Here is a 19344-nt window from a genome sequence, read left to right on the forward strand (position 1 = left end):
AGCCCATGGGCCCCTGGGGTGATCTTTGGACTGACGGGGCTCAGCGGCAGCACCAGAGCCCATGGGCCCCTGGGGTGGTCGTTGGACTGACAGGGCTCAGCGGCAGCATCAGAGCCCACGAGCCCCTGGTGTGATCTTTGGACAAACAGGGCTCAGCGGCAGCACCAGAGCCAACGGGCCCCTGGTGTGATCTTTGGACTAAGAGAGCTCAGCGGCAGCACCAGAGCCCACGGGCCCCTGGTGTGATCTTTGGACTAACATGGCTCAGCGGCAGCACCAGAGCCCAGGGGCCCCGGGTGTGATCTTTGGACAAACAGGGCTCAGCGGCAGCACCAGAGCCCGTGGGCCCCTGGTGTGATCTTTGGACTAACAGGGCTCAGCAGCAGCAACAGAGCCCATGGGCCCCTGGTGTGAACTTTGGACAAACAGGGCTCAGCGGCAGCACCAGAGCCCACGGGCCCCTGGGGTGATCTTTGGGGTAACAGGGCTCAGCGGCAGCACCAGAGCCCACGGGCCCCTGGTGTGATCTTTGGACAAACCGGGCTCACCGGCAGCACCAGAGCCCACGGGCCCCTGGTGTGATCTTGGACAAACAGGGCTCAGCGGCAGCACCAGACCCCACGGGCCCCTGGTGTGATCTTTGGACAAACAGGGCTCAGCGGCAGCACTAGAGCCCACGGGCCCCTGGTGTGATCTTTGGACTGACGGGGCTCAGCGGCAGCACCAGAGCCCACAGGCCCCTGGTGTGATCTTTGGACAAACAGGGCTCAGCGGCAGCACCAGACCCCACGGGCCCCTGGTGTGATCTTTGGACAAACAGGGCTCAGCGGCAGCACTAGAGCCCACGGGCCCCTGGTGTGATCTTTGGACTGACGGGGCTCAGCGGCAGCACCAGAGCCCACAGGCCCCTGGTGTGATCTTTGGACAAACAGGGCTCAGCGGCAGCACCAGACCCCACGGGCCCCTGGTGTGATCTTTGGACAAACAGGGCTCAGCGGCAGCACCAGACCCCACGGGCCCCTGGTGTGATCTTTGGACAAACAGGGCTCAGCGGCAGCACCAGAGCTCATGGGCTCCTGGTGTGATCTTTGGACAAACAGAGCTCAGCGCAGCATCAGAGCCCATGGGCCCCTGGTGTGATCTTTGGACAAACAGGGCTCAGCGGCAGCACCAGAGCCCACGGGCCCCTGGTGTGATCTTTGGACAAACAGGGCTCAGCGGCAGCACCAGACCCCACGGGCCCCTGGTGTGATCTTTGGACAAACAGGGCTCAGCGGCAGCACTAGAGCCCACGGGCCCCTGGTGTGATCTTTGGACTGACAGGGCTCAGCGGCAGCTCCAGAGCCCACGGGCCCCTGACAGGGCTCAGCGGCAGCACCAGAGCCCACGGGCCCCTGGGGTGAACCCCCGCTGGAAGCCAGAACACCCCACGTCCCACTCCAGGAGGAGGTTAGAAATGGCGCGGCACCAGAGGATCACAACCACAATATTGTCAAAGAGAACCATCATGTGTTAACCATCTACGCCCGAGGCAGCAATATTTTTGTAAATTATATTTGAACTGTAATGCGCGATAGCATCAAAAGGCGGCTGGTGAACCCAGCAGGGTAAAGGCCCGGGGAGGCGCCAGGCCAAAGGCTGGGTCGAATGCCCGCCTGGTATGGATCAAGCAGACCCTGGCGCTCGGGGGAAGGGGGCATTTAACCCATGGGGTGGGTTTGGGGTTCTTCAACCCCGAGCGTCCTGACAAACGCCAGGTCTGGCCAATCTCTTGGAGGTGCTGTAACCCCAAATTCAGGCCATTAGGGGTCGATAGTCACTTCCGGGGTTCGATAGCCACCGCCAGGGGCAATAGCCACCGCCAGGGGTCGATAGCCACCGCCAGGGGCAATAGCCACTTCCAGGGGTCGATAGCCACTTCCAGTCAGTGGTGGAATCCCCGACTTCCCGTCCCCCCGGGGGCCCTCGTGCGGGCTGCTGAGGCTCGCTTCCGGCTCGTGGAAGACACAAGAGATTCCTGCTCGCTTCAAGGAGCCCTCTGCTGCCAGCCGGCCTTGGCACGCCTTCCAGTTCTCTCGTAGTCACTGTGTGTTTTTTTTTTTTTTTTTAATAACACAGGCCCAGCTCACCAAAGCAATAAGAGCCGCGCCGGGCGCGCCTTCCCGGCAGCGAAGCACATTTAGAGAGTTCATTCAACGATCCGCTGACTTGTAACATCAGCTCCCAGAGGCCCAATAAGAGCGCTACTCTGCCGGAAGCAGATGAGAGCAGCAGTTCAGGAGGCACCGGTGGATACATGCACGCTGCCAGGCCGCGACGAGCAGGGCAGGGTGTGTTGTACACAGAGGCACCAGGGGACACACAAACACAGGCACGAACAAGCTAACACAACAGACGAACAGAAGGGCCTCAATGTGACAAAAGACATCATCGGCATCCGCTATCCGCAAACACACAACAAAACACAGGGGTACACGAAAACACACAAACGTGCACTGATGAGTAGCAAGCACAACAGATGAAGACAAAGGACTCAAGGCGCCGCGCACACACAGCATCGTCTGCTTGAAGCGTCCGCAAGCACAAAATAAAACACAAAGGTCCACATGAAAACACACAAACGTCCACTGACGAGCTAACACAACAGATGGCAAGGACCTCAAGGCGCAGCGCGCACAAAGCATTGTATCCGCTGTCCGCAAACACACAACCAAACTCAGAGGTCCACAGGCAAACACACAAACGTCCACTGACGAGCTAACACAACAGATGACAAGGACCTCAAGGCGCAGCGCGCACAAAGCATTGTATCCGCTGTCCGCAAACACACAACCAAACTCAGAGGTCCACAGGCAAACACACAAACGTCCACTGACGAGCTAACACAACAGATGACAAGGACCTCAAGGCAGACACAAAGCACCGTCTGCTTAGAGTATCCGCTAACACACAACAAAACACAGAGGTCCACATGAAAACACACAATGGTTCACTGACGAGCTAACACAACAGATGACAAGGACCTCAAGGCGCAGCGCGCACAAAGCATTGTATCCGCTGTCCGCAAACACACAACCAAACTCAGAGGTCCACAGGCAAACACACAAAGGTGCACTGACAAGGTATCACATCAAGGCACACACAAAGCATTGTCTGCTTAGAATATCCGCTAACACACACAAAACACAGGGGGCCACATGAACACACAAAAAAACCCCGAGTCACATATACTTGTATATTAGAACAGTGGTGCCACGTGTTATGTTATGTTACGGGGATTTATATAGCGCACGATTACCCAAGGGTGTCCTGGCGCTACCCATTATTCCTGAACGAGGGGACAAAAGTTTTAAAACTACCCAGTGAACAACCAGGTCTTGAGGCTCTTCCTGAAGGCCAGAAGATCAGGGCACATTCTGAGATAGGGCGGAAGGGCGTTCCATGCCTCGGTGGCTCGCAGAATGAAGCTTCTTCCGCCCCAGGAAGCCTTCCTTATCCGTGGCACTATCGCCAACCTGGCTTCCATCGACCGTAGCGTCCTTTTAGGGCGATACCATTGGATGTTTTGTTTCAGGAACTCCGGGCCAATGCCCTGAAGTGCCTTAAACATGATACAAAGGGCTTTAAAACAGACCCGCTTCCTAACGGGAAGCCAGTGCAGTTTACTAATTTCTTTGGAAATAGGCGCAAACTTAGCTGTGCCTGACAGTAGCCTAGCTGCCGCATTTCGAAGCGTTTGCAGTCTATTCATATAGCGTTCCTGTAGGCTCAAATATAGACCATTACAGTAGTCAATCTTAGCCATCACGAGAGAAGTAACCACTGTACGTCGACTCTCGGGCGGTAAAAAAGGGAGGATCTTTTTGATCATCCTAAGGGTGAAAAAGGTGGCCGATGAGATAGAGTTAATCTGGTCACTAAAATTAAGCTTGGCATCTATCAGGATTCCTAAGTTTTTTGTGGTTTTTTTTGACGGTGTGGGGAGAGAACCGAGGGTGGTCGGCCATACATTAGGAGTCCAGGAGTTTACATCATTCCCACACAGGATGACCTCTGTTTTACCTGAATTCAATTTAGGGCAGTTGCGAGACATCCACGTTCCCACCGCTTCCATCCAATCATGGAACTGGTTTCCAACTTCCATATCCTGACCTGGCTGTAGTGACACAACAATCCGTGTGTCATCGGCATAGGAGGTCAGTTTAAAACCAAATGAACTAATCAATGAGCCAAGAGAGGAAACATAAACATTAAAAAGTAGGGGACTAAGAGACGACCCCTGAGGCACTCCACAAGGCAGGGAGAAAGGCTTAGAGAGAAAATTGGCCAATGCTACTGTCTGTGAACGATCTGATAAAAAGGACTTTGAAAGCAGCCAGGCTTTACCTTGAACACCACAATCTGACAGAGGGTCCATCAATAGGCCATGGTGGACCGTATCAAAAGCTGCCGACAGGTCAAGCAATACCAGGGCCGCCTTCGCTCCCCCATCTAAGGCCTCCCTGATCTCTTCTGTTGATTTTATAAGTGCTGACTCCGTGCTGTGACCCTCTCTAAAACCATATTGCGGGGGTCCAGCACTTTGTTATCCCGTAGGAAAGCACTTAGTTGCCTATTCATTTCCTTCTCCAGCCTTTTGGCTGGGAAAGGAAGGCGAGAGATCGGGCAAGTTATTAGGGTCCTTACAGTCAAGCTTCGCTTTTTTTAGTCATGGTAACACTGGAGCCATTTTCCACATTTTGTGTGCACTTCATCTTATACAGAAGCACATGAACTCACACTCACAGGACAACTGTTGTTAACCCGAGCATTAGGCAGGAAGACACAGATGTAGACACATACACGGAGCAAAAATACACACAGAAAAAGATGTATATAGATTGTAGAGTACATCGGGAAATGCAGAAGTCCAATATTGCGTTGTTAACTGTAGGGTGGAGGGGGGGGGGGGGGGGGGACTGACACTCATGCCAGGGAAGCCTCACATTCACTCCTTCAAAAATGCGGATCACTTGGAATGTGACCTTTGCACTGTAGTGTGTACCTGTTTATTCATATACTTGTTCCAAAGAATATGTTTTTTTAGGTCACATTGATTTTCTGTGACAGATTATATAAAGAGATCTATGCACATTCACACACACACACACACACACCCGCGTCCCCCTTACACAGAGTGCAGACACTAGCCACAAACTGAGATTACATTTGCTGGCCCCTCACTGTAACACTCGCGCCTCCCCTTCTCCCCGCATATGCACCCGCCTAACCACATACACGGTTTACTTCAGTGTAGCGTAAAGTGCTGCATGGCGCCTTGAGGCAGTTCGCACTTAGTTGCACAAACCGCTATTTTGAACACAGACCCAGGGCAGCTGGAATCTGATCTCTGCCTTATGCTTGAGTTTGGACCCCTGGACTCAAGCAACAAAAATTGGTCTACAGCACACAACACACAGACCCATGCTGTAACACACCCTGCTCTCTAGCACACAACACACAGAAGGTACATACACCCATGCTTTAACACACCCTGCTCTCTAGCACACAACACACAGAAGGTACATACACCCATGCTTTAACACACCCTGCTCTCTATTACACAACACACAGACGGTACACAGACCCATGCTTAACACACCCTGCTCTCTAGCACACAACACACAGAAGGTACATACACCCATGCTTTAACACACCCTGCTCTCTAGCACACAACACACAGAAGGTACATACACCCATGCTTTAACACACCCTGCTCTCTAGCACACAACACACAGAAGGTACATACACCCATGCTTTAACACACCCTGCTGTCTAGCATAAACACACAGACCCATGCTTTAACACACCCTGCTCTCTAGCACACAACACACAGAAGGTACATACACCCATGCTTTAACACGCCCTGCTGTCTAGCATAAACACACAGACGGTACACAGACCCATGCTTTAACACACCCTGCTCTCTAGCACACAACACACAGAAGGTACATACACCCATGCTTTAACACACCCTGCTCTCTAGCACACAACACACAGAAGGTACATACACCCATGCTTTAACACACCCTGCTCTCTATTACACAACACACAGACGGTACACAGACCCATGCTTAACACACCCTGCTCTCTAGCACACAACACACAGAAGGTACATACACCCATGCTTTAACACACCCTGCTCTCTAGCACACAACACACAGAAGGTACATACACCCATGCTTTAACACACCCTGCTCTCTAGCACACAACACACAGAAGGTACATACACCCATGCTTTAACACACCCTGCTGTCTAGCATAAACACACAGACCCATGCTTTAACACACCCTGCTCTCTAGCACACAACACACAGAAGGTACATACACCCATGCTTTAACACGCCCTGTTGTCTAGCATAAACACACAGACGGTACACAGACCCATGCTTAACACACCCTGCTCTCGAGCACACAACACAGAGCGAGTACACAGCCTCATGCTTTATCACACACTGCTCTCTAGCACATAACGCAGAGACAGCACACAGCTTTAACACAGCGTGCTCTCTAGCACACAACACGCAGACAGCGCACGTTCATCAGCCCGTGCAGCACGCACATTGACCTCGTCATTGTACTGCACGCTCCTCTGAAGCGCGCACGCACACACACACGCCTGTCACACTTTTGTCACATGCCCCCGCGCCCTCCATTACAGAGACCGCTGAGAGTACAGAGGTGGCCTTTGTTCACTGCTCCGCGGCTCTGCAGTGGAACCAAGGCCGGAGGAGGGGGGGGGGGGGGGGAGTGGAGCATGGAGGGAAGCCCGGCCCTGGTGTGGGAACGGAGCAGAGGCCCTGGGGGTCATCCGCAGACCCCCAAGGCCAGAGAGACAGAACGAGGGCTCAGCCCTGCGGAGACGGGGAACGGAACGCCGATACTCCCACCCAGCGTGATAGAAGCGAGGGAGGGAGGGAGGGACACCACCGCCCTGGTGTGAGTGGAGACTGAGGTCACAGCGCGCCAAGGCCAGGGAGCGAGATAAGGCTCAGCCCTGGTGTGAGAGCGGAGGCTGGGAAGCAACTCAGTCACAGCACACCAAGTCCGAGGGGAGGGGGGAGGGAGGGGTGAGATGAGGAAACCTCAGCCCTGATGTGAGCAGAGCCTTGAGGGCGGAGGGAAGCTTTAGCCCTGGCGTGAGAGCGGAGCCTGGAGGGCGGAGGGAAGCTTTAGCCGTGGTGTGAGAGCGGAGCCTGGAGGGCGGAGGGAAGCTTTAGCCGTGGGGTGTGAGAGCGGAGCCTGGGAAGCGAGCACGGATACCCCACCCCAGTGACAGAAGAGCTGAGGGCTCAGCCGCTGGGGAGCAGGTTATACTGGCCAGGCGGCCTCGGCGGCCCACTCCCCTGCACGCCTTACTCTCCGAGGCAACTCGGGGGGACTGTTACTGACACCTTCCGAACACCTGGGCTGCGGCCGGCACCCCGGAAACACAAAACATATCTGGGCTGCAGCCGGCACCCCGGAAACATATCTGGAATGCAGCCAGCACTCCGGAAACACCTGTGATGCAGCCCGATCCAGTAAACATCTGCGAAACAACCTGCACCCCAGAAACACCTGTGCTGCAGCCTGCACCTGGAAAACACCTTACTGCAGACTGCACCTCCAAAACACCTGTACTTCAGCCTGAACCCCTGAAACTTATGTGCTGCAGTTTGCACCTCCGAAACATTTGTACTGCAGCCTGAACCCCTGAAACCTATGTGCTGCCGTCTGCACTGGAGAAACATCTGTACTGCAGCCTGAACCCCTGAAACGTGCTGCAGCCTGCACCTGGGAAACACCTGTACTGCAGCCTGAACCCCAGAAACACATGTGCTGCAGTCTGCACCCCTGAAACGTGCTGCAGCCTGCACCTGGGAAACACCTGTACTGCAGCCTGAACCCCTGAAACTAATGTGCTGCAGTTTGCACCTCCGAAACATTTGTACTGCAGTCTGCACCTCCAAAACTTCTGTATTTCAGCCTGAACCCCTGAAACCTATGTGCTGCCGTCTGCACATACGAAACACCTGTACTGCAGCCTGAACCCCAGAAACATCTGTGCTGCAGCCTGAACCCCAGAAATGTATGTGCTGCAGGCTGAAACGTATGTGCTGCAGCCTGCACCTCCGAAACATCTGAACCCTTGAAACATATATGCGGCAGCCTGAACCCCAGAAACACCTGTGTAGCAGCCTGCACCAGGGAAACATCTGTACTGCAACCTAAACCCCAGAAACATCTGTGCTGCAGCCTGAACCCCAGAAACACCTGTGTAGCAGCCTGCACCAGGGAAACATCTGTGCTGCAGCCTGAACCCCAGAAACATCTGTGCTGCAGCCTGAACCCCAGAAATGTATGTGCTGCAGGCTGAAACGTATGTGCTGCAGCCTGCACCTCCGAAACATCTGAACCCTTGAAACATATATGCGGCAGCCTGAACCCCAGAAACACCTGTGTAGCAGCCTGCACCAGGGAAACATCTGTACTGCAACCTAAACCCCAGAAACATCTGTGCTGCAGCCTGAACCCCAGAAACACCTGTGTAGCAGCCTGCACCAGGGAAACATCTGTGCTGCAGCCTGAACCCCAGAAATGTATGTGCTGCAGCCTGCACCTCCGAAACATCTGAACCCTTGAAACATATATGCGGCAGCCTGAACCCCAGAAACATCTGTGTAGCAGCCTGCACCAGGGAAACATCTGTACTGCAACCTGAACCCCAGAAACATCTGTGCTGCAGCCTGCACTGGAGAAACATCTGTACTGCAGCCTGATCCCCTTAAACATATGTGCTGAAGTCTGCACCCAAAAACATATGTGGTGATGACTGAAACTTGTATGCCGCAGCCTGCACCTCCGACACATCTGTACCGCAGCATGAGCCCCCAAAACGCCTGCACTAAAGCCTGCACCTGGGGACATCTGTACTGCAGCCTGCACCCCAGAAACACCCGTGCTGCAGCCTGAACCCCAGAAACACCTGTGCTGCAGCCTGCACTGAGAAACATCTGTACTGCAGCCTGAGCCCCTTAAACATATGTGCTGCAGTCTGCACCTGTGCTGGTGCCCAAAACCTATGTGCTGCAGCCTGCACCTCCAAAACATCTGTACTGCAGCCTGAGCCCCCAAAATGCCTGCACTGCAGCATGCACCTGGGGACATCTGTACTGCAGCATGAGCCCCCAAAACGCCTGAACTGAAGCCTGCACCTGGGGACATCTTTACTGCAGCCTGCACCCCAGAAACACCTATGCTGCAGCCTGAACCCCAAAAACACCCGTGCTTCAGGCTGTACCCAATAGACACCCGTGCTACAGCCTGCACCTCCAAAACATCTGTACTGCAGCCTGAGCCCCAAAAACGCCTGCACTGCAGCCTGCACCTGGGGACATCTGTATTGCAGTCTGAACCCCAGAAACACCTGTGCTGCAGCCGGCACCCCGTAAACACCAGTGCTGAAGGCTGCACCCAATCGACACCCGTGCTGCAGCTGTGAAACACTAGAAATCCACCCAAAAAGAAACCCCATAACATTGTGGAGAAACCTAAAAAGCTTGTAGCGGTGACTACATCAGGCCCAGCCCGCGATGCCACCATGCCAAACCCTTCAAGGTAAAATTGCTGTTGTGAACCCTTAACATGCCCTGTGTAGCTCCAGAAACCCAGAGAGTACTGCCCCCCCCCCTTTGAACCTTCAGAAATGGTGGAGGTATTAGCACCCTACACTACTTGTGTGACTTCACCGAGAGAACGGCGCCTCCTGCTACCATCGAGTGATCTCCGCACACTCGGGTGAACACTGCCATTGTGTGATCTTTGGACAAACAGTGCTCACCTGCAGCACCACAGCACCCTACAACATCCGCACTTCCACTGACACTACACTTCTTGGACTCTCTCTGGGGTTTCAACTTCGACCTAAAGAAAGACCTTCTGGACTCACTCTACAATTACCATGTCTGCCACTACTCTTTGGAATACCCATCCGTGTCCCAGCCGCACTAATGACCCAGACCTGGCCCTACCAGCCGCACAGACACCCCACTTCCATCACTAACCCTCACCTCATCTGACCACTGCCTGCTCGATGTGTCCTCCAGCATCTTACAGCCTCCCACTCCTACCACCACGAGTCCTGCTGGAAAGCCTTCACCGGCCCACAGGACTCCATTCCTGAATCAGTGACACCCATAAACACGTCACCCCACCCACTGACGTCACTACCACCACCCCTCGCTAGTCTCGCGCACAACCTTCCTGTCCACATAACTGAAACATATCCAGGACCACTGGAATTATGCAGAAGGGGAGGGTCAAATTATGTGGCAGGGTTGAGTAACTTATGCAGAAAGAAAAGGCAAATCGTGCACTTTTTGGGATAGTATTACTTCATTATTTCGTAATATTTGGGTTGAGCCTGGGCCGCACATGCGCTGCTCTGCGAGGCATGCTGTGTTCAGGTAGGTACTGGAAGCCCCGCCCACACTCCACCCATATTTTTAATTGGCTTGTGTCATTGTTCACTGTAAACTGGCTGTTCATTGGTCAATAGGCTTAGTAGTCCCTCCTTAGTACCGCCTTGTCTCATTTTGTAACCTTCCATGGCGACACTCCCTGTTAGATGTGTTGTTACTCAGTAGGCTTTAATTACAGCCTCCGAGCACTATTTTCTTAAATAGCTCTCTCCTGATGTTTCTTATTTTTATAGCACGGGCGCTGGCATTTGTAATGCAATAGGTCTCGCATTTCGAGAGTTGAAGCTATTGGCATTGTAAATGACAATGCCTTTTATTTATCTGTTTTAAAAACAACACATAAATAAAAGGCATTGTAATTTACAATGCCAATAGCTCAAACTCTCGTAAATGCAAGACCTATTGCATTGCAAATGCTTGTTAAACTCGGCAGCACTGTCGGGCATTGGTTGCATCTCATCAGTACAATCAGCAACAGACAGGTGACCAGTCTAGCTTTGCAAAGGAACTTCCACTGCGCGGCAACACTTTTGAACAATTTGAACTAGAAACAAAATGTTTTTTGTTAAAATCTGCAAATTATGCGGCAGACGCTGGATTATGTGGCAAATGCATCAAATCTATAACTATGCGAAAATTGCTTCAGCCGCACAATTGCATACTTCCAGTGACCCTGACCATACCTCAGCCGTTACTTACGGCACCTCAGAAGGGCAGGCAGCTCCTCCTACAAACACCTACAGATGTTTACTAAGAGACCCTCTGTGGCCTAACTGCAGCCTTGATTCGTTTAAATTGACTTTTTACCCAAGCTCTTCACCAACCATCACTGCTGGAGGCTGTGCCGCGCTACCAACCCTCGCATCTGTCTTCGCACCTTCACAACAGTCTAAACTGACTGCTACCAACGTCTCTTAAGACACTAAAATCTGAAATATTCTTTGCACCTGCTTGCGTCCTCCCTTTCATAAACCAAACCCCCATTCTCACTTGTTACACTCATCCCCTTCCTCCAAACCTCCCCAAAAGATCTACATTTAGGTCTGACAACCAATCATAAACTGTGGCGTCATCTTCTCTGCATAACCAACGACCAGAACCCCAGCTTCCCTTCATCTCTAAAACCCTTCCATGCCCGGTGAGTAACAGGCTCGCTCACCACCTCACCCAAAGTTTGCACCAACCTGGCTGTGCGCAGATCCACAGACCATCGCAAACAACTCTCACGTCCTCACCTCGGCCCATCACAACCATGTCTTCTCTCTTCTCACCCTGCGTGAGTGCAACCATCCACTTACGGCTGGAACCCTGCCTCCTACTGGTGAAACGATCACACTGCTCCTTCCCCATGGACAAGATCACTGGTGGTGCCACAAGACCACTATATAACCTCCCCAAACACTCACCCACCTCTCGCCGCCAACATCAGGCTTGAGGCACTGATCACAATACAAGCTACTCACCCAAGTGAACACATGGAATGCACCATCCGTTTCACAATTACTCATTCAACACTTTTACCCTTGTACATCCTGTCCTCGTCAATCCGCTCTGCCAACCAGGACCTCCCGACCGCATTCAAACTACTGCGCACCGCGCTCAGATCACGCTATATGAAGTATTACACCCCCTGATCTGGAACACCCACCCCTACCGACCTCGAACCTGCTCCCCCTAGAGTCCAGTTGTGCCAGAACAACCTGCTTCTTCAGGCTCGAAAGCCTCGGCAGAGGACAATTCCGCCCACCTGGCTCTGTCCCCTGCTCAACAGGGAGGGGGGGACTAGGAGCGCTTCAAGGTCCAGCATACAGACTCCGTAGGATACTATGTAATACAAAAGGTACGCCGTTGCTGAGGGAACGACATCTGTCCTCTGCTTACCACAGAGGGAGTCTGTGAGCGGGTCAAGGTACAGCATACACGCTCCGTAGGATACTATGTAATACAAAAGGGACGCCGTTCCCAAGGGAACTACATCTGCCCTCTGCTTAGCACAGAGGGGGTGTACGAGCGCCTTAAGTCCCGTATACAGGCTCCGTAGGATACTATGTAATACAAAAGGTACGCCGTTCCCGACGCAACTACATCTGTCCTCTACTTACCACACAGGGGGTGTACGAGCGGTTCAAGGTCCCGCATAGCGCTCCGAAGGATACTATGTAATACAAAAGGTACACCGTTGCTGAGGGAACGACATCTGTCCTCTGCTTACCACAGAGGGAGTCTGTGAGCGGGTCAAGGTACAGCATACACGCTCCGTAGGATACTATGTAATACAAAAGGGACGCCGTTCCCAAGGGAACTACATCTGCCCTCTGCTTAGCACAGAGGGGGTGTACGAGCGCCTTAAGTCCCGTATACAGGCTCCGTAGGATACTATGTAATACAAAAGGTACGCCGTTCCCGACGCAACTACATCTGTCCTCTGCTTACCACAGAGGAGGTGTACGAGCGGTTCAAGGTCCCGCATAACGCTCCGTAGGATGCTACTCAATACAAAAGGTACACCGTTCCTGAGGGAACTACATCTGTCCTCTGCTTAGCACAGAGGGGGTGTACGAGTGCCTCAAGGTCCCGCATAACGCTCCGTAGGATACTATGTAATACAAAAGGTACGCCGTTCCAGAGGGAACGACATCTGTCCTCTGCTTACCAACCACATCCCAAACACCTGCCCTCGCCAGACTTTCATTGATAACGTAAACATGCATACTGAGTACTTACACTTACATGTAGATCAATGATTATGCCTACATCCTACTACTCGTCAACCATCAATGCTCTTACCTCCAGGTAACCATCACACTGAAGCTCTCTTGTACAACCATGTTGCTTTGATCAGAACTTCTCTTTGAAGGACTTGTGGATCTCAGTAATTAGAAATGCAAACCACAAATACATGTTGAGAGTGCACCCATGGTCACATGACGCGATACCTGTTGGGAGTGCACTCATGGCATGGTCAGATGATGCAATACATGTTGGGAGTGCACGCATGGTCACATGACATGATACATGTTGAGCGTCCACTCATGGTCACATGACCCAATACATGTTGGGAGTGCACTCATGGTCACATGACATGGTACATGTTGAGCGTCCACTCATGGTCACATGACGCAATACATGTTGAGATTCCACTCATGGTCACAGTATGCGATCAGACCTCCCCGCTGCCCGGGTCCCATCCACATGCCCTGCTGCCCGGGTCCCAACCCCACGCCCTGCTGCCGGGGTCCCATCCACACGTGCCGCTGCCAGGGTCCCATCCACACGCCCGCTGCCAGGGTCCCATCCACACGTGCCGCTGCCAGGGTCCCATCCACACGCCCGCTGCCTGGGTCCCATCCACACTCCCCGCTGCCAGGGTCCCATCTACACGCCCCGCTGCCAGGGTCCCATCTACACGCCCCACTGCCAGGGTCCCATCTACACGCCCCGCTGCCAGGGTCCCATCTACACGCCCCGCTGCCAGGGTCCCATCTACACGCCCCGCTGCTGGGCCCCCTCCACACGCACTCCACACGCCGTGCTGCTGGGGTCCCATCCCCATGCCCTGCTGCTGGGGTCCCATCCACACGCCCCGCTGCCGGGGTCCCATCCACACGCCCCGCTGCCGGGGTCCCATCGACATGCCCCATGGGCCCCCACGCATGGCCTGCCCTCACCTGGCCGCTGCACCCGGATCTCCAGCAGGTTGGACAGGCGCTCCGCCATCTTGGTCCAGCTGTTGTTGTGGTTCTTGCGCCACAGCTCCGCCAGGCACTGGTACTTGCCCGCCTCCGAGTCGCTGGCCCGGCTGATGCTCAGGCGCACGTTGTTGCTGGACTCGGCCTTCTCGATGGCAGTGCGGCTCCGGAAGTTGGCGGCCCGCTCCCCCCACTGGACGCCACTGTCACGGGTGAAGGTGACCAGGTCATGGAAGTCGCTGGCCCCGGCCACCTGGAAGCGCCAGGTCACTGCCAGGGGCACCCAGGAGGGGTAGTGCGGCTTCAGGATGCACTGGAGGTCGAAGGAGTCGTTGTAGGTCACCCCCGGGGTGCGGGATATGGCGGTGACGGCAAAGCCGGCGTCTGGTGAGAGAGGAGAGAGAGAGAGAGGGGGTGAGAGAGAGGAGCGTGAGAGGCAGAGAGACAAGGTGATAGGAGAGATAGACAGGGTGAGAGGAGAGAGACAAGGTGAGAGAGAGGAGAGTGAGAGGCTGAAAGACAAGAGATAGACAGGGTGAGAGAGAAGAGAGAGAGACAGGGTGAGTGGAGAGAGAGGGGGTGAGAGGCTGAAAGTGGAGAGACAGGGTGAGAGGAGAGAGAGACTAGGGAGAGGAGAGAAAGACAGGGTGAGAGGAGAGAGGGGGAACAGGGGGAGAGAGATGAGAGACAGTTTGAGAGAATGTGAGAGGAGAGAGAGGGTGAGAGAGTGTATAGTCGGAGGCAGAGAGAGGAGAGAAGGTGAAAGGAGAGATAACAGGGTGACAGAGGAGAGAGAGGGTGAGAGAGGACAGTGAGAGTCTGAGAGAGGAGAGACAAAGTGAGAGGCTGAGAGAGGAGAGACAAGGTGAGAGGAGAGAGACACATGGTGAGAGGAGAGAGAGACAGGGTGAGAGGAGAGAGAGACAGGGTGAGAGAAGAGAGAGAGACAGGGTGAGAGGAGAGAGAGAGACAGGGTGAGAGGAGAGAGAGAGAGACAGGGTGAGAGAGAGGAGAGTGAGAGGCTGAGAGAGGAGAGACAAGGTGAGAGGAGATAGACAGGGTGAGAGGAGAGATAGACAGGGTGAGAGGAGAGATAGACAGGGTGAGAGGAGGAGAGTGGCTGAGGGGAGAGAGAGGAAGGAGAGAGAAAAAGAGGAAGAGGGCGGGAGGGAGAGAGAGAGCTTGAGAGAACTAGAGAGAGAGTGAGAGAAGAGTGGGTGAGAGAGAGGAGAGTGTGAGAGGAGAGAGCGGAGGGTGAGGCAGCCTCTCTTACTCTTTGTTAAAGGCGAGGGGCCAGACTAACCACGTCAGAGCAGGCCCCACTGGGTGCCACATGAAAACAGACTCTTGTCTAGGCCTGAGCAGTAAATTACGTTCCGCTCGCGGAAATTGGGTAATTTTGCGTTCCGCGGAGAATGCGGAATTGCCAAAAATTCCACGATTCGCGGCTTTGTGAAATTTTTTGCTTGTTCACGCTTTCAAAATGTGTGTTCGCAAGATATTTCCCCCTGAGCACGCAAACAGCGTTCGCGAACAGGAAAAAAGCATTGCGAACAGGCGGAACAAGCAATTCTGAATGTTCGCGGAACTATGCATGATCGTAGAGATTTTTTACCATTTCACGGAGCTTTGCGTAGTGCGACTATGCAAATTGCGCCCACCCCTACTCTTGCCTCGTACACTGGGTGTCTTAGGGGCTGGTTCAGCCAAGACAAACATTTCTCATCTAGCGTTATCCAGCTCAGGAGATTGGTATCTTCAGATACACACTTTCAGCCCCGGGTTAAGAGGTCCAGTGGATCAGTAAGGTGCCACGCTCATCTCCTCTAGGGTTGGATGGCTCGTGGGATGGTATACAGATAATCATACCTTCCCCACTAGGGTTGAATGGATTTGGGGTTGGTACACAGATAAACACCCCTTCCCCTGTAGGATGCATTGGCTCAGGGGATGATACAGCAATCTACAGACCTTCATCTCTAGGGATGCATGGCTCATGGGGTGGGTATAACGACAGACCACTCACCTATATAGTTCAATAGACATATGTGATTGACTGACAGCATTATAGCCTCAAAGGAAGGGTGTTCAGAGGTCACTGATGAGCTACTCAACCTTTCACCTCTGCAGTTTATCATATTAGGGGTGCAAAAATTCATCTCAATTCCAGCCCTGACAATTCAGGGCACCCTCCATCTCTTTCATGTCCCGTCTTCTTCAGCCTTCGTTATCAATCAATCAATCAATCAATTAATCAATCAATCAAACAACTACTCACCCGTGAGGGTCTCAAGGCACTGGGGGGGAGGGGCTGGGTTTGCGGTTCAGTCCAAGAGCCAGGTCTTGAGGTCCACACTGAATTGCGGCAGCCATGGTGATTGCCTGAGGTGGAGGGGCAGGGAGTGCCAGGTCTTGAGGTCCATACTGAATTGCGGCAGCGTTGGCGATTGCCTGAGGTGCAGAGGCAGGGAGTGCCAGGTCTTGAGGTCCATACTGAATTGCGGCAGCGATGGCGAGTGCCTGAGGTGCAGAGGCAGGGAGTGCCAGGTCTTGAGGTCCATACTGAATTACGGCAGCGTTGGCGATTGCCTGAGGTGCAGAGGCAGGGAGTTCCAGGTCTTGAGGTCCATACTGAATTGCGGCAGCGATGGTGATTGCCTGAGGTGCAGAGGCAGGGAGTGCCAGGTCTTGAGGTCCATACTGAATTGCGGCAGCGAAGGTGATTGCCTGAGGTGCAGAGGCAGGGAGTTCCAGGTCTTAAGGTCCATACTGAATTGCGGCAGCGATGGTGATTGCCTGAGGTGCTGAGGCAGGGAGTTCCAGGTCTTCGCAGCGAGGTAGGAGAAGGATCTTCCTCCAGCCGTGGTCTTGTTGATGAATGGGATTGTGGCCAGTTGGGTGGAGCGGAAATGTCTGGTGGGTGTGTTGAAGGAGGGAAGGTGGTCGAGGTATGCAGGTCTGGCGTTGTGAATGGCTTTGTAAGCATGCACGAGGAGCTTGGAGGTAATTCTTTTGTTGATAGGTAATCAGTGAAGGTTATCAGGCGGACTGTGTGGCTGCTGAGTGGGATGTTCAGGATGAGTCTGGTAAAGGTGTTCTGGATGTTTTGCAGTTTCGTAGACTGCATTGCCGTAGTTGAATCTACTGCTGACAAGTGCATGGGTGACCGTTTACCTGGACTTGGTGGGGATCCACTTGAAGATCTTATGAAGCAGGCAGAGGGTGTGGAAGCAGGAGGATTGAACGGCTTTGATTTGGTGGTTAATTGAGAGCGAGGAGTCCAGAATGATCCGAGGTTTTGTGCTTGGTCCGTGGGAGTGGGGGTGCGAGAGGGGGGTTCTGAGCACTGAGGTCCACCAGGAGTCGAACAAGTCAGAGGTGGTGGAGCCCAGGATGAGGACTTCAGTCTTGTCTGAGCTAAGCTTGAGGCAGCTGTCCTTCATCCAGGAGGCGACAGCCTTCATCCCGTCATGGAAGCTGGTCTTGGCAGCTGTGGGTTCATCTGTGAGGAAGAGGATCAGCTGGGTGTCGTCTGCGTATGAGACGATGTTGAGTCCTTGACTTCTGACGATGGCTGAAAGCAGGGCAATGTAGATCTTGACGAGGGTGGGGCTCAGGCAGGATCCCTGAGGCACTCCGCAGCTGATCTCTGTGGGTTTTGAGTTGAACAGTGGAAGCCTGACTCTGTGTTCGGCCGGTAAGGAAGAAGCTAATCCATTCAAGGGCTTTGTTGCGGAAGTCAGTGTTGTGGAGTCTTACAGTGCGGTGGGAGATGGTTTCAAAGGTGGCTGAGAGGTCCAAGAAGATGAGAGCAGAAGATCTGCCTCGGTCAAGGAGTGTACAGATGTAGTCTGTAGCGACGAGGAGAGCGGTATTGATGCTGTGGTTGTTTCTGAAGCCAGATTGGGAGAGGTTCAGGATTTCCTTCATTTTGATGAACTCAGAGAGTTGGGCGTTGATGGCTTTCTCAATGACTGGCTGGGAAGGGGAGCAGAGTGATGGGTCTGTAGTTATTGAGGTTCGTCGGGTCGGAAGAGGGTTTCTTCAGCAGGGGGTTGGTCTCTGTGGGCTTCCAGTCTTCAGGGAAGGTGGTAGACTCGATGGAGCAGTTGATGGTGTGGCAGAGTTTGGAGGCGATGGAGGTGCTGGCTCTGCTAAATATGTGGTGAGGGCAAGGTTTCGAGGGGGCTCTGGAGTGGATGCTCTTCATTATCCTGAGGGTGTGGTCAGAGGTGAGGCTGGTCCAGTTGGGCAAGGTCTGCTAGGCTCTGGAGCCATTGGGTGCGGTGTTGTGGGTGGGGTGGGGTGGGTGAAGGGTTGCAAAGCTGTCATAGATCGCCTTGATCTTGCGGTGGAAGAAGGTGGCAAAGTTATCACAGAGGTTTGAGAGGTGGGAATTTCTGCTGTCTCTGTGCTGGGTTTGGTGATTTCTTTGACCACGGCAAAGAGTTCTTTGCTCTAGTGTGCGTTGGCGTTCCTGGATGGCTGCTTTCTTTGTTGTTCTGATGAGGTGGTGGTGTGCGGTGATGGTGGATTTGAAGGCTGCGTGGCCTGCCACGATCTTGCTGCCCTCCATCTTTGCTTGAGCCATCTACAGGTGCGCCTCTACTCTTGAAGGGCATGGGAGAACCAGCTGACTTCCTTGGAGGGTTGCTTGCCTGAGGGGAGCCAGTGTGTTGGCGCAATCGGAGCTTCAACTGTGGAGGTTGCGTGCTGAGGTGTTGGCGTCCGTTGATACCGGTGGTGCGGTTTTGCTGAGGGAGGCGGTGAGCTGGTCTTCTATGGCCTTGTTTCAGTTTTTGCGATAATCGTGGTGGGAGTGGTGGCGTATAGTGGGTTTGGAGAACGAGATGTGGATGCAGTGGTGGTCGGTTCAGTGTGGCTCACAGATGTGGCCGACGGTGGTGATGTTGCTTGCGGAGAAGATGGGTTCAAGCGTGTGTCCTGCTGAGTGTGTTGGAGATGTGACCGGTTGTTGGAGTCCAATGGTGGCAAGGTTCTCCAGTAGGGATGAGGTGTTGTGGTCATCGAGGTTGTTCAGATGGAATTTGAGGTCGCCGAGGACTATGTAGTCTATTGTGGCGAGAGCGTGGTGAGCGATGAAGTTGGCTATGGCTTCATTAAGGGGTGGCAGGATCCGGAAGGTCTGTAGA

General features: G+C 53.6%; 1 protein-coding gene across 2 annotated transcripts in view; it reads right to left on the reverse strand.

Moving 5' to 3' along the window:
- Positions 1 to 19344, reverse strand: part of IGSF3 (immunoglobulin superfamily member 3) — a 314733-nt gene that overhangs the window by 122214 nt on the left and 173175 nt on the right. For both annotated transcript variants that reach the window (XM_085620979.1, XM_085620980.1), the window contains one exon: positions 14171 to 14575. In XM_085620979.1, coding sequence (XP_085477105.1) covers positions 14171 to 14575 — 405 coding nt within the window. The remainder of the gene's footprint in view (positions 1 to 14170; positions 14576 to 19344) is intronic.

Source organism: Triturus cristatus, chromosome 8 (genome assembly GCF_964204655.1).
Source record: "Triturus cristatus chromosome 8, aTriCri1.1, whole genome shotgun sequence".
Classification (NCBI taxonomy): domain Eukaryota; kingdom Metazoa; phylum Chordata; class Amphibia; order Caudata; family Salamandridae; genus Triturus; species Triturus cristatus.